This window comes from Vombatus ursinus, unplaced genomic scaffold (genome assembly GCF_900497805.2).
Source record: "Vombatus ursinus unplaced genomic scaffold, bare-nosed wombat genome assembly UNPS02014811.1, whole genome shotgun sequence".
Taxonomy (NCBI): Eukaryota; Metazoa; Chordata; class Mammalia; order Diprotodontia; family Vombatidae; genus Vombatus; species Vombatus ursinus.
In genome coordinates, this window is record NW_020954589.1 from 12,917,977 (window position 1) to 12,932,447 (window position 14,471).

Here is a 14,471-nt window from a genome sequence, read left to right on the forward strand (position 1 = left end):
AAAGAGAAAAGGACTTTTTTCTTACTAAAGAGAAAAGGACTTTTTTCTTACTAAAGAGAAACAAGGTATCATTAGCCGTTGTTTTAAGGTTGGCACTCAAACTTTTACCACTACTGTATTTAAATAAGGGTTTCCTAGCTACTGAAATGTAGCTTAGGGGCAGGAACTTTTATCTTTTCACCCCCACATCCCCTAGCACATCTTAAACATCCTGTCAAGCTCAGTAAATAGTTCTCGAATTTAATTAGAATAACTAACCAGCTGGCTTCACTTGTACAAAACATAGGTACAAGTCTCCACTGCTGTTCTCAAAAAAAGGTGGAAGTAATCTGGACTACTCCAGAGAGTAATCAGATCTTTGAGAAAGTGTTAAATCTTTATTTCTTTAGGGGGCGGGGGGGGGGGGTCTTTCTTTGTATCCGAAGTGTATAAACACAGTGGTTGGCACATAGTTGACACTTTATAAATTACTAGTTAAATGACTCAGGATCCTGGCTATGTACACAGTCCAACCCTTTCATTTTGTATTAAGAGGAATCTGAGGCTCAGAGGGATTAAAACACTTTTGCATAGGTAGTGCTGGGATTTGAACCCAGGCCCCCTGACTACGAAATCCCGCAGTCTTTCTACTACACTTATCCTCATCCTCCCTTCCCCCTCCTCCAGGCATTGGTTGGTCGTCTTACCCTCCTAGAGAGAGCTGAAACGGATCTAGGGGTTATCTAGTCCCACCTGTTCATTCTACAGATGAAGAAACTGAGGCCCAGAGAGGGGTAAGCTACATGCCCAAGGTCACCCAGGACTCAGTTCGGTCCCCTCGGCCACCTCCACCTGCTGGAAGCACAGGGGGCGGGGCTGAGCCCCTCGGGCCGAGGCCGCCCCCTACCCCCAGCAGCCGCCCTGGGCTCCCCGCAGCGCGGAGGGAGGGGCGGGCGCGGGAGGCCCCGAGGCGCGCAGGCCGCCCCCTCCCTTCCCCGCCATGGTGTCCGCACCGCCACCGTGAGGCTGAGGGGAGGACCGTGCCCCCGTGGCGGCGGCGGCGGCGGCGGTGACGGGGCTGCTCCGGCTCCGCTCCAGCGGCCGCTGCTCCCTCTCTCCCGGGAGGGCGAGTGTGGGTTTTTTTCCGCGTTTTCGGTGGCGGCGCGGGCGGGGAGGAGGGGAGGGAGGGAGCGGGAGCGAGCGGGAGCAGGGGCAGGGGCGGCGGCGGCGGTGGCGGCGGGGGGAGGCCGGAGGGGCGGGTCCTGCCTGGGGGCTGATCCCTCCCCCCGCGCTGCCTCCCCTGGCCGGGCTCCGTGGCGGCAGCAGCGGCGGCGGCGGCTCCAGCTCCCGCTCCCGTCCCTTTCCTCCCCTTCCCTTCCCTTCCCCTCCCTTCCCCCGGGGAGCGGCGGCCGCCGCGGGGGCCAGCGCGGAGGACGCGGAGGAGGTGGGGGAGCAGCAGGCCTCCGCTCCCCGGCCGAGGGGCCCCCGAGCCGCCAGGTCGGGCTGAGGTAACGGGGGCCACGGGCCCGGGCGGGGGCGGGGGCAGCGGGGCCCGGGCGACCGGGGGAGGGAAGGAGAGGGGAGGGGCCGCGGGGAGGGAGGAGGCTTCCCGCTCCAGGCGGCGGTAGAACCGTGTGACTCCTCCCCAGGGGCGGAGGCGGCGGAGGCCCGAGCGGGCTGAGGGGGAGGGAGGCAAAGCAGAGGAGCGGGACCCCCCTCCCGCCGCCGCCGCCATCTTGTCTCCCCTAGCCCTGGCGACTGAGCGGGAGAGCCCTGCCCCCGCCGCGCGAGCCCCGCCCCCCCCGCCCGCCGATTGGAAGTTGGGGAGAGCTGTCCCGCCTTCTCGCGGCCCTTGGCACCGGGCTTCCGGGATTGGCAGGCCGATTGGCTAATAGGGATGCGGCTCCTCTCCCTCGCTTTATCAGTCTGTCTCTTCTGTCTGTCTGTCTCTAGGTATTCCCCCCCTCCGCTCTCTCTTGTTTCGCTCTAGACTTTTTCCCCCTTCCCAAAGGGTTAAAGATTCTTCTGGAAGAATTGCCTTCTTAAAGGGGCAGGGGTCAGCTAGAGACTTGACCTGCCTGATGAAAGTGCCAGGTCTCAGGGGGCTCCGTTCTGCACCTACTATGTGCAGGGGCGTTGCAGGGGCAGGTGGCATGTGAGGCCTGATTGTGGGGATACCTTCCCACCTCCAGCTCCCCAGTTACCCGTGGGGTTGTTAGGGGAAGGAGGATGGAGGACCATTGGGGCAGGCTATTGTTTTTTTTCGTTGGTGGGACTGACGGACCTCTGGCTAAACTGCAACTAAATTGTAAGCTTCTTGAGGGCAGGGAGCTGGTCACCCTGGTCCCAGTTCCGGTTTAGCATAGAATTGAGCACCATTCCTAGAAAGATACTTATAGAGCTGGGAGGAACTTAAGGGGCCATCTAGTTAAATCTCCTCATTTTACAGACCGGAAAACTGAGGCCATTGGAGTTTAAATTATTTGTCACTTTGCTGACAGAAGTTATATTTGGAACCCGTGTCTTCGGACTCCAGACTCAGTGTTTCCACCTCCCTTCCCCCTTTCCATTGAACCGAGCCGAGCTAGTTAATGGGTAGAGTATTTGATTGGAAAAGTCAGGGAGGGAATTATGTTGAATGAGACCCTTCCCACTCCCCCAAACACAACTCACTCTCTCTCTCTCTCTCCCTCTCCCTCTCCCTCCCTCCTTCTCCCTCTCCCTCTCTCTCTCTTTCTTTCTTTCTCTTTCTCTTTCCAAGTAGCTGAGAAAACTAGTAGTTTGTTTGGGAGGTGGCTAAAAGAAACAGGACTTCAAAATATTTGGCAACGTGGGCAGGCAGGCTGACAGCATGTGGCACAGGTTGCCCCGAAGGCATGAAGCATTTTTAGGGCCTCCCAGCTGGTGCCAGATGGTTCAAGTCTGACTCAGAGCCCTCCCAAGACGGGGCAACCCTCCTTGATGGGTTTCTTCATCCTTCCCCCTTTCCTATGCATAGTACCCAAGATGAATTCTTGCCAGAATGGTGAGGTTGTTAACTTGTGTCAATCTTGGGCTGCTGTTGGGATAGGTGATGTTTTTAACCATGATACTAATTACAGCTTATTAAGGATAATAAACTAACGTTTGATTGGTGCTTTATACTTTTCAAGGCAATTTTATATCCATTATCTCCTTTGTTCTTCACAATAGCATGAGAGAATGAGGTATTATTACTATTACATCTTATAGATGAAGAAACTGAGGCATAGATGATTACTTTGATAGACTTAGCTCTTCTCAGCAATGCAAGGATCTAAGACATCTCCAAAAGTCTCATGATGGCAAATGCTGTCCACATCCAGAGAAAGAACTGTGGAGTTTGAATGGAGATCAAAGCGTACTATTTGCTCTTATTTTTTTTCTGCTGTTTTGTTTTGTTTGTTCTTTCTTGTGCTTCCTCCTATTGGTTCTAATTCTTCTTTACAAAATGACTAATGTGAAAATATGTTTAATAGGAATGTATATGTATAGCCTATTTCAGATTGCATGCCATGGGGAGGGAGGAGGAGAAAATTTAAAACTCAAAAGCTTATGGAAATGATTGTTGAAAACTAAATTAATTAATACAAAAAAAGAAACAGGCACAAAGAGGAAAAGTCACTTGTTTAAATTCATGTGATGAATTAATAGAAGCAGAATGTAAAAGTAAAACTTTTGACTTCTTATCGCATATGGCTTCTGGCTGATGTTTTTCAGTTTACCTTGTAAGGTAATTTGATAGTGGTGCCCCACTTCACAGATGTGGATAATGTGGCTTATTAATCTGCCTTAATTTTGCCATGGTGGAATTATAATAAATGTTTATGTAGTCCTTTAAACCTTGGGGGGGACTGATGATAGTTGTTATTTATGTAGTACATTAAAACATGCTAAGTACTTTATATGCATCATCTCATTTTAGCCTCACTTGTGAGGTATATAATACAAGTAGAAGCACCTGTTAGTTACCCTATTGTCTAGTTATTACCAGCTCAGATATACTTGTATTCTAGGCTCCATTTTTGTTAATATTCAGAATTTTTTTTTTTTTTAGTCAATTGGGGTTAAGAGACTTGCCCAGAGTCACACAGCTAGTAGGTGTCAAGTGTTTGGTCTGAGGCCGGATTTGAACTCAGGTCCTCCTGACTTTGGGGCCGGTGCTGTATCCACAGTGCCACCTAGCTGCCCCTCTAGGCTCCATTTTTAAGGGATATTGTTTGCTGTGGGTACCAGGGAGAGAGCCAAGAATTTCCTTGTCAGCAATTGTAGCTCCTTTCCTCTAAAAACCTCTTAAGGGAAAACTTCAGAGATGTTGTGTGGACAATAGTTCTCAGCACTGTATGAGTGTAGAACGGTGTATGTGTTTTGGAAGGGAGCATCTTTTGAGCTTATAACATGTGGTAAGGGCATTTTAATCCTGTGTTGGTTTCTAATTCAGAGTGAGGATTTCTTTGGTGAGTTTCCAGGGCTTCTAGACTTGTCTAATTTAAAGCCTTCTAGAGAGTAGACTACTTTAGGTTATTTTCTTGATTCCTTTAGCAAGGCCTGTCCTGTAGTTTTCAGGGTTTCTCTTAAGAGTTATTACATAGCTCAGATGCTGTGTGTGTGCAGTTTGAAATCTGAACCAAGAAGGGATACCTATTTAACCATAGGTGTGATACTACCCCTCGGTCTCTGTGATTCTGGGGGTGACAGTGAGGTTAGCATGTTGGAATGGATGAACTTTGATTTGAACCCTAAGTCTTTTTCCTCTATTATAAAATGAAGACAATAATTCTTGTGCTGTCTACCTTACAGGACTGTTGTGAGAAAAGCAATTTGTAAGCCTCAAAATGTTCATAGAAAAGTTAGAGGAACCTGGTGTAGTGGATAGAGAGCCGGCCTTAGGAGTGAGGAAGGATTGAATTTAAGCTCTGCCTCTAACTTTCCCTTCCAGACAAGTGACTTGACTTAGTGCTTCTGGCAACTAACTCTAAGACTATATGTTTCAGAACAGGTGCTGATTTGTATTGGTAGAGGATTTTTCATCACTGGGAGTTCCCTATACCAATTATATCACTGGTTTGATTCAAATGTAAATACACATGACAATTTTAATAAGTGGGGACACATGAAGCCATGGTGGTCTTTTTGGTGTCTTAAGGAAAATTTTCTCATTATATGTTTGGATGAGCTACTTTATGCTACTTGTGTTCCCCCATCTATCTGCTTACATTTATCTCTTGGCTTTTTCTCTTAGGCATTTTTCACTCCCAGACAACACTTATTAGGACCGTAAGTAACATGAGGAAGCCTCGAAGGAGATCCCGGCAGAATGCCGAAGGCAGGCGTTCTCCATCCCCTTATAGCCTCAAGTGCTCCCCAACTCGAGAGACACTAACTTATGCCCAGGCACAGCGGATTGTGGAGGTGGACATTGATGGACGACTGCACCGAATCAGCATCTATGACCCTCTGAAAATCATCACTGAGGATGAGCTGACAGCTCAGGACATCACCGAATGTAATAGCAACAAAGAAAACAGTGAGCAGCCTCTGTTTCCTGGCAAGTCCAAGAAAACCTCTTCAAAAGGAAAGAAAAAGGAGTCCTGTTCCAAGCATGCCCCAGGCACCTCCTTCCACCTGCCTCAGCCCAGCTTCCGAGTGGTTGACTCATGCAGCCAGCCAGATGCACCACCCCTCCCTGCTGCTTACTATCGCTACATTGAGAAGCCACCAGAGGACTTGGATGCCGATGTGGAATATGACATGGATGAGGAGGACCTGGCGTGGTTAGACATGGTGAATGAGAAGAGAGTGGTGGATGGCCATGGGACCATCTCCGCTGACACATTTGAATTGCTGGTAGATAGACTAGAAAAGGAATCCTATTTAGAGAGCCGAAGTAGTGGGGCTCAGCAGACCCTCATTGATGAAGATGCTTTCTGCTGTGTCTGCATGGATGATGAGTGTCACAACAGCAATGTCATCCTCTTCTGTGACATTTGCAACCTGGCTGTGCACCAGGAGTGCTATGGGGTCCCCTACATTCCAGAGGGACAGTGGCTTTGCCGATGCTGCTTACAGTCCCCTTCCCGTCCTGTGGACTGTGTTCTTTGCCCCAACAAGGGTGGGGCCTTCAAGCAGACCAGTGATGGGCACTGGGCTCATGTGGTGTGTGCCATCTGGATCCCTGAGGTCTGTTTTGCTAATACCGTGTTTCTGGAGCCTATTGAGGGTATTGACAATATCCCACCAGCTCGATGGAAGTTGACCTGCTACATTTGTAAGCAGAAGGGCCTAGGTGCTGCTATCCAATGCCACAAGGTGAATTGCTACACAGCCTTTCATGTGACATGTGCCCAGCGGGCTGGGTTGTTTATGAAGATAGAGCCCATGAGAGAAACCAGCCTAAATGGTACTACTTTCACAGTTCGAAAGACAGCCTACTGTGAAGCCCACTCCCCACCTGGCACTGTGAAGAAGGACGTTCTCCCTGTGGTCTCCGGTGAAGGTGGGGAAGAAGATGAGGCAAAGGAGGGAGGAGGAGAAGAAGAAAGCAAGGTCCCAGTAAGCAGTGCCCTGAAGACTTCCCTAAAGAAGAACAAAATGAAAGTGAAGCAGAAGATCAAGAAGGAGTCAGAGGACCCAGTGAAGGATTCACCTGCAACAGCACCCCTAGTGACTATAACACAGATCCCATCCTGCAGGTGAGCCATAGCCACCAAGCCAGGCAGGAGAGGAGACCGAGTACCCATTCTCTGGGCACCCTTATTCAGTCACCTTGAAGAGTTAGAGAAAGGGAGAGACATATCCTCCCTTAGACTTAAAAGTCCTTGAAAAAAGGATAGGCCTCTGGTCATGCAGATATCTGACCTCACACACCCCCAGTTCTATCAAGTCAAACATAGTCTAATGTGCACTAAGTAATTAGGCAGAGAAGAACTGTCAACAGTAATGGGCATGTCCTTGGACTGATAAGGAGAAATACAGTTTTGGAGAGAGGGTGATGAGTTAGGGAAGTTTTCCTGGAGAAGGTCAGCCTTAAGAAAGAATATTTTCATAGACTACTTCTAGAATGTCACAACATAGAAGGGTATTAGAAATCTTCTAGGCAGGAGTGACCTGCTCAAGACCACAACTCATTTAGTGTCAGAGACAGCCTAGCACTCAGATATCTAGGTCTTCTAGTTCTAGTCCACTGGTCTATTGAGTACATCATATTTCTTCATAGAAAGGTGTAGGGAGAATGTGTTGATGGGAAGAAGAAAGAATTAAGCCATTTAAGGAATTTGCCAGTAACATACACTGGAGTGGAGCACATGCCCAAGGGATATAGCTGGAGAGAAAGGGATTCACCCAAGATTAATATTGTATCCTAACAGAGTTTTGGCTTCTGCTCTGTCTTATTCCTTTTGGGCCCACATGTGCTTCATGCTGGGATCAGTACTGGGATGAGCAGGCTGAGACCTTAGTTCAGATTTCCAGAGTTGTTATGTTATGTCTTTTCTTTGAACACAGTTTCCTCCACCCAACCCCTGAATTCTTTTGGGATCTTGTGAGCAAACTGGTTCAGAAAGAGTGAGATTAAGAATAGAGCTTGCTGCAGTTTGCAGGATTGGAGTGGTCTAAATATTAGTGAAATATTTATTAAATATTAGTGAAAGGGGTCTAGATATCATTTTTTTTTTTTGGTACCATGATAAGAGTGGGGAAAAGGCTGGATGAAAGAGAGCCCCTTGCACTTTTTTAGACCTACACAAATGCCCCGTTTTTTCCCGGTTGCCAGCTTGTAAAAACTGGTCATCTTATTCTTGATTTTAGGAGGCCTGGCTCGCTCTAGGTCAGTATTCTTCCCCTGAGCTTTATTAGCTTGAACCTGGGTACTGGGACTTGAGCTTCTTCTTTGTGGAAGAATGGAGGACCTTAATGAGCTTTCTAGTCACACTTTTAGATGTCAATGATTTTCACTGGGTCAAATTTAGGCAAAATCCTCATGACCCCAATGTTTTCAATAAGAACCCCAAAATTAGGATGTCTCTAAGGGGGTCACACTTGGCCCAAATGATAGTACCCCTGGTATAGAACTTCCAGTTTTCCTTTCTTATGAGACATCATAGTATCGGAGAAAGAATGCTGAACTTGGAATTGGGAGACGTGGGTTCAAATCCTGACTCTGACACATACATACATCACATAATCTCTTTAATCCATTATTGTCTTAGGGATGCGAACACTTGCACAACCTTCTCATAGGGTTGTTCTGAGAAAAATACTTCCTTAAACTAAAGTGTTACATAGATGTGAGGAGTTCTTACTTTTTGTACCATTAACAACAGAGATTAGGAAATAGTGCTGATATTTTCTTATAGCTCAGCATCTCATAATTGTTAGACAAAGCATCAAATAGCTGACAAAAATGAGAGTGATTCCATTGTGGTTCCAGTGTGAAACGTTGGGAGGGGTTAGGCTGAAGGCTGGTAGTAAAAATCCAAGATGTTGAACTTTGGATACCTGACTTTGCTATTATCATTTCAAGTTTTTTTCTGGACTGAAATGTTTGGCAACTCTATAGCCTTCTTCTTGTCCCTGCTCCACCAGCTCTAGAAGAGACTAAGGTCAGGATGGGGGCTTGGGTGCCAGAATTCTGACTCCCCTCTGACTCTGAACACCGACCTGTCTTGCTCCCTGCTCCCCATCCCCACTCTCCCCAAGGTTGAACAAGATCTGTAGTGGCCTCTCCCTGCAGAGGAAGACCCAATTCATGCAGCGGCTGCATAACTACTGGCTGCTGAAACGGCAGGCGAGGAATGGTGTTCCTCTCATCCGGCGCCTACACTCGCACCTTCAGTCCCAAAGAAATGCTGAGCAGGTGGGTGAGGGGCTGAGGGGAAGAATGGAAGAATACCCAGGGACATGTTGGGGGGGGCCAATATGTTGCTGGTCCCACACTGCTTGAGGTGTGGCAGCCTTCAAGAGTAGACTCTTCTTGCCCCAGGGACTCATGGCCAGTAATTATGAGGCTGATCAGTTTGTACTGTTACCCTTTAGGCAACTATATAGATACCACTTCCAACTGGTAGCAACCTCCCCAGGGGCCATAGCAGGTTTGGGGGATAAGCTTTAAGGGCAGGACTGACAGCTCAGTAGACCAGATAAGGCATCAGAAACAGGAGTGGGACGTTGGGCTTGGAAACTTTAGGGGGAGGGGAGAAATAAAACGGACTTGAATGTAGTCTTGTGGTCAATCCTTCTCAATGTCATAGTTTTTTTCTTTTTATTTATTCCGTCCCCTAGGCCCTGAATGATATGTGTGTACCCTCAGGCAAGGGTACAGGTAGTATTTGGCAAATAACTTATCCTATTGCAATATTTTTAAAACTCCAAATTGATTGCCAATGAATGAGATTACACAATTTTTGATATACCACAGGAAAGGAAAAATTAGTCACTTTATTTTATATTTTCATGTGACCATGCATGGAAAACTAAATTTTTTTTTCATTCATATTGTGTAGCAGGTAGAGGAATGTTTACTGAAAAGCTGAAGGGGTGTGGGTTCTAGAAGAGTCTGAGAATCTCTACCTTAAGCCTTTATATGTGCCTGTCTGTCTCCTAAGCTGAAACTTTCATCGACTCTACCGCCCCCTCTGGTTGCTGGCCTGTTTTCATTCACGGCCATTTCATTTGTAACTCCTTTACTTTTAAGCTGTCCTTTAGGACCTTTCAGTCTAGCCTCTTTCTTCCACCCTGTTGAAACTGCCGAAACTGCTTTCTGTAGATCACGATGACCCACTTCTTGGATGATCTAGTCCTCTTCTTGAACTAAAGCTTTATTTGATACTATGTTGCTGTCTCTTGCCTCAGCTTCTGTAACATGATCTGATTCTCTCACCTCCTTGACAACTCTCTTTATTGATTAATCTTCCTTTTAACTGTGCATTCACTGGTTCCTTTCTTCCTCTTAATCCTCTTTGGTGCAGTAATCTCATTCCCATCATGTTTTTAGGACTCAATTCTGCCACCTTCCCAGCTCTGACCTTCTGTTCCTTTTCTTGTCCCATTATCTCCAGTTTACTAGAGGATATTTCTTTCCATTGTTATTTATCCCTGTAGACTTTGTGAAAATTGAATTCCTCATTATTGTCCTCCTTCCCCAGTGATTCAGCACCTCATCTCAACTTTCCCTCCCCCATCACGGCCTCCCTTCACTGTACTGAATTCTCATAGTAGGTCATCAGATGATACATCTGGGGTTATAAGGGCCCATGAAGATGACCTAGGGGAATTTCCTTATTTTACAGATCAGGAAACTCAGACCCAGAAAAATTAAGTGATTTACTTAAGATCACATAGGCTGCAAGAGTCAGAATTGGAATCTGAACTCCTGACTGATGCCTGTTATTTCAGCACTCTTCCCCCACACCAATGCCTTTCTGATTGGCTTTTTTTCCCCATTATTCTTCTCTGCGTGGTCCCCCATATCTACTCATTGACTGAGTCTAATTGATTCCTCTATAACATGTTAGGTTTGTCTGTTCATTTCCATTCTTTCAGTCTCCATCCCATTCCAAGGCCTTATTATCTTTACTATAGTGGCTTCTTAGAGGTGTCTTTAATTTCAGGTTCTTTGCTACTTCAGGGGAACCTTAAACATAGCTGCCATGGACTTATTTAGGAATCATTTTCACCATCCCCTGCTCAGAATCTAGAAAGGCTACTTGCATGTCAGAATATTCTGGAATGTTGGAGCTGGAAGGGATTCTCAACACCATCTTGTAAGACCCAGAGAAGAAAAATGACTTGATTAGAGTTATAATGAACTCTATGATCCTATGATCAAGTCTTCTGACTCTTTAGTTCAGTGGTTTTTCTACTACTCTACACAAATACCTCAGCCTGACATTCAAAGTCTTCCATCATCTGATTCCTGTCCCTTTTCAACCTCGTCCTTGGTTCCTAATTGCAAACCTCTCTTCTAGTCATTTCTTCTTTTACAATTTCATGTCTATTGTCACTCTAGAAGAGTTAACTCATTGGGTCTAGGAATCCTTCCTTGATGTATCCCATCCTTTTCTGATAATTCTTTCATAGCCTCCTATGCCCCTTATCCCCCCCCCCAAAAAAAATTCCCAAGGTACTTAATAACTATTTGTAGGAAAAAGGCCTAGTCTAATCACCCCTTAGGGAAATAGTCTTCCCCTCCCCCTTGCCCACATTAATAACACAGCTTCCCTTTGATGGTCTCATCTCCTGTATGTCTCTTCATAGTTGGCTGTTGTGTGGTGGTAAAAAATTCATAACCACAGTGGAAGCACTGAGGTGCCTTTAGGCACCAGGTGACTTTCCATTTGGTAGCCTCGTTAGGCTGGAATTGAAGATTTTGACATTGACTGTAGCCAAATATAGAGGATGGGAAGGAAGGGAGAAGGGAATTTTTTTTTTGCCAAGGCCTAGGGAGGAGGTTGATGTCTACAGAAAGTGCATGTTTCCCGCGTCCCCCCCAGCTCCTCCCTTTGCTTCCTAGAAGGAACAGGACGAGAAAACCAGTGCTGTAAAGGAAGAGCTTAAGTACTGGCAGAAGCTTCGCCATGACCTGGAGCGGGCACGGCTGTTGATTGAGCTGATCCGAAAGAGAGAGAAGCTCAAGAGGGAGCAGGTAAGGGGAAACTGCTTCCTTCCTCTAAGATTCTTGGCCAAAAGTCGGTATAGGGGAAGCCAAGAACAGAGAATCACTGAATCCTGAAAGGTCATTGAGTGTTGTCAGAATCCACTCTGTGACCATCCAGCAAGTGACTGTCCAGCCCTGGCTGGAAGATAGTGAAGGACGGGGAGCCCACTACTTCCTGAGGTGCCTGGTTTTACACTTAGGTGGTTTGTGTGTTGGTCTTTCCTTCCTGCTCTAGAGGTTGCAGGATTGTGGTGTGAATAACATTCTTGCTCTGTGCGTACACTGGGGGTAGTGCATCTTTGGGTTTATTTGGGCCCCTAAGCATAGACCTTGGACCCACAGGTGCTCCAAGCTAGTCCCCCCCAATCTGGGATCTGTGGTCCATCCAGATTTTTGTATCACTTACTATCTATATGTTATTTATTTGGCATTTCATTGTTACTTAATGCTCCTTGTACATATCTCAACTGCCCAGTGAGATCCAGAGCTCCTTGATGGTAGGGAACTGTCTTATCCTATTCTGTAGCCCCTAGGGTGCTTTAGGTGTTCTCTAATCATCTGGACAAAAACTGACGGTCCAAAGCTGGTCTCTTTGGTTATAGAAACAGTGTAAGTAGCCCTGCTGAGCCATAGAAGCAGAGAGGACACAACACTCTCATCTCTTTCTTTGAGGCTGTGTTTAGACCAGCCTAACAGCCACAGGGGCTCAGCAGGGTGCAGAGGGGCAGCCAGACCTCTCTCAGGGGGGCCTCTGGCCATGACTGAGAGCTGCAGCACCAAGTGTGTACCTCTTAGACTAGGCAGCACAGCCTAGGCTCAGTTTCTGGAGCCAGTAGGAACAACTTGGTACTTTCACCATTGGGTCTGCACTAGCCATGCTAATCCTTCATGAGGCTACTGGTGCATACTCTCAGCCATCTGTCCTCATTGCTCACCACCTCTGCTTAAGAAGTGGTGAGCAGAGTGGACCAGTGGGATAGGTTGGGTATGTAAGACATAGTAGTCAATGACTGACTGTAGTAATCTACTATCTGATAAATCCAAAGACCTCAACTTCTGGGATAAGAACTCACTATTTGACAAAAACTGCTGGGAAAACTGGAAAAGAGTATGGTAGAAACTAGGCATAGACCAAAATCTCACACCATATACCAAAATAAAGTCAAAATGGGTTCATGATTTAGATATAAAGGCTGATACTATAAGCAGACTGGGAGAGCAAAGAATAGTTCACCTATCAGATCTATGGAGAACAGAAGAATTCATGACCAAACAGGAGATAGAGAACATTATGAAATGCAAAATGGATTATTTTGATTACATTAAATTGAAAAGTTTTTGCACAAACAAAGCCAATGCAACCAAGATTAGAAGGAAAGTAAAAAACTGGGAAAGAATTTTTACAATCAGTGTCTCTGATAAGGGTCTCATTTCTAAAATATATAGAGAATTAAGTCAAATTTATAAGATTACAAGTCGTTCCCCAATTGATAAATGGTCAAAGGATATGAACAGGCAGTTCTCAGATGAAGAAATTAAAGCCATCTATAGTCATATGAAAAAATGCTCTAAATCACTATTGATTAGAGAAATGCAAATCAAAACAGCTCTGAGGTACCACATCATACCTATCAGATTGGCCAAAATGACAAAATAGGAAAGTGATAAATGTTGGAGAAGATGTGGGAAAATTGGAATACTAATGCATTGTTGGTGGAGTTGTGAACTGATCAACCATTTTGGAGAGCACTTGTAGAGAGACTTGTATGGACTGATGCTGAGTGAAGTGAGCAGAACCAGGAGAATATTGTACACAGTAATAGCCACATTGTGTGATGACTAACTTTGATAGACTTAGCCCTTCTCAGCAATGCAAGGATCTAAGAAAATTCCGAAAGATCCATGATGGAAAATGCTATCCACATCCAAAGAAAGAACTATGGAGTTTAAATGCAGATCGAAGCATACTATTTGCTATTTTTTTTCTTTCTGTTGTGTTTTGTTTCCTCTTTCTAGTGGTTCCTCCTATTGGTTTTAATTCTTCCTTATAACATGACTAATGTGAAAATATGTTTAGTAGGAATGTATACGTATAGCCTGTATCAGATTGCACACCATCTTGGGGAGGAAGGGGGAGAAAAATTTAAAACTCAAGAGCTTATGGAAGTGATTGTTGATAAATCAAAATAAATTAATAGAAAGAAAAAGAAAAAGAAAAAAAAAGAAGTGGTGAGCTGGGAAGCAGCCCTCAATTGGCATGGGCAAAAGGACAAGAAGGTTTCATTTCCAAGCTGTGCTGTGCCCTGCCAGCCCTTTCACAGTTAGTGGCATAGCCATCTTAACAAGAATAAGTGTTTGTGGTGGAGTGTGTGGGTGGGGGTAGGGAGGAGAGGGCATGCAGATTCCTGTTCATCACCTTTCCCCTTTCCTCTGAACTACTTAGGTCAAGGTTCAACAGGCCACAATGGAGTTGGAGCTGACTCCTTTTAACGTCTTGTTGCGCACTACTCTGGATCTTCTACAGGAGAAAGATCCTGCCCAAATCTTTGCTGAACCTGTCAACCTGAGTGAGGCAAGTTTTTTCCTTGCCACCACCACCACCCTGCCCCGTCAACCTATCTGGTAGTGTCACTGCTGGGACAGAACCCTACTTAAGAGAGCTTCCAGACCAGGGGCCATATAGTATTTAAGGGGTCTTGGAGATAGGTTTAGGTGGGGAAGGGGGCCAGTACCCTTTTCCAGGAGGGTGGTGAATGGCCACACAGAGTAGATAGCTGAGAGTGGGATGGATTGAATGTTGGGGGCCCTGAGGTGGGGGGGG

The 14,471-nt window shown here is 46.1% G+C and overlaps 1 protein-coding gene across 12 annotated transcripts in view; it reads left to right on the plus strand.

Annotated features, from left to right (window-relative positions):
* The first annotated feature begins 1,069 nt into the window (after window positions 1–1,069).
* The window catches only part of BRPF3 (bromodomain and PHD finger containing 3), a 52,126-nt gene continuing 38,724 nt past the window's right edge, over window positions 1,070–14,471 (plus strand). For 3 of the 12 annotated variants that reach the window (XM_027876340.1, XM_027876341.1, XM_027876351.1), the window contains exons 1-5: window positions 2,984–3,004; window positions 5,240–6,689; window positions 8,695–8,851; window positions 11,507–11,638; window positions 14,094–14,222. In XM_027876340.1, coding sequence (XP_027732141.1) covers window positions 2,986–3,004; window positions 5,240–6,689; window positions 8,695–8,851; window positions 11,507–11,638; window positions 14,094–14,222 — 1,887 coding nt within the window. In that variant the 5' untranslated portion in view covers window positions 2,984–2,985. Of the gene's footprint in view, window positions 1,112–1,422; window positions 1,488–2,982; window positions 3,005–5,239; window positions 6,690–8,694; window positions 8,852–11,506; window positions 11,639–14,093; window positions 14,223–14,471 lie in introns of those variants that run through there. The other 9 variants (XM_027876348.1, XM_027876349.1, XM_027876343.1 and 6 more) reach the window with 7 other exon arrangements.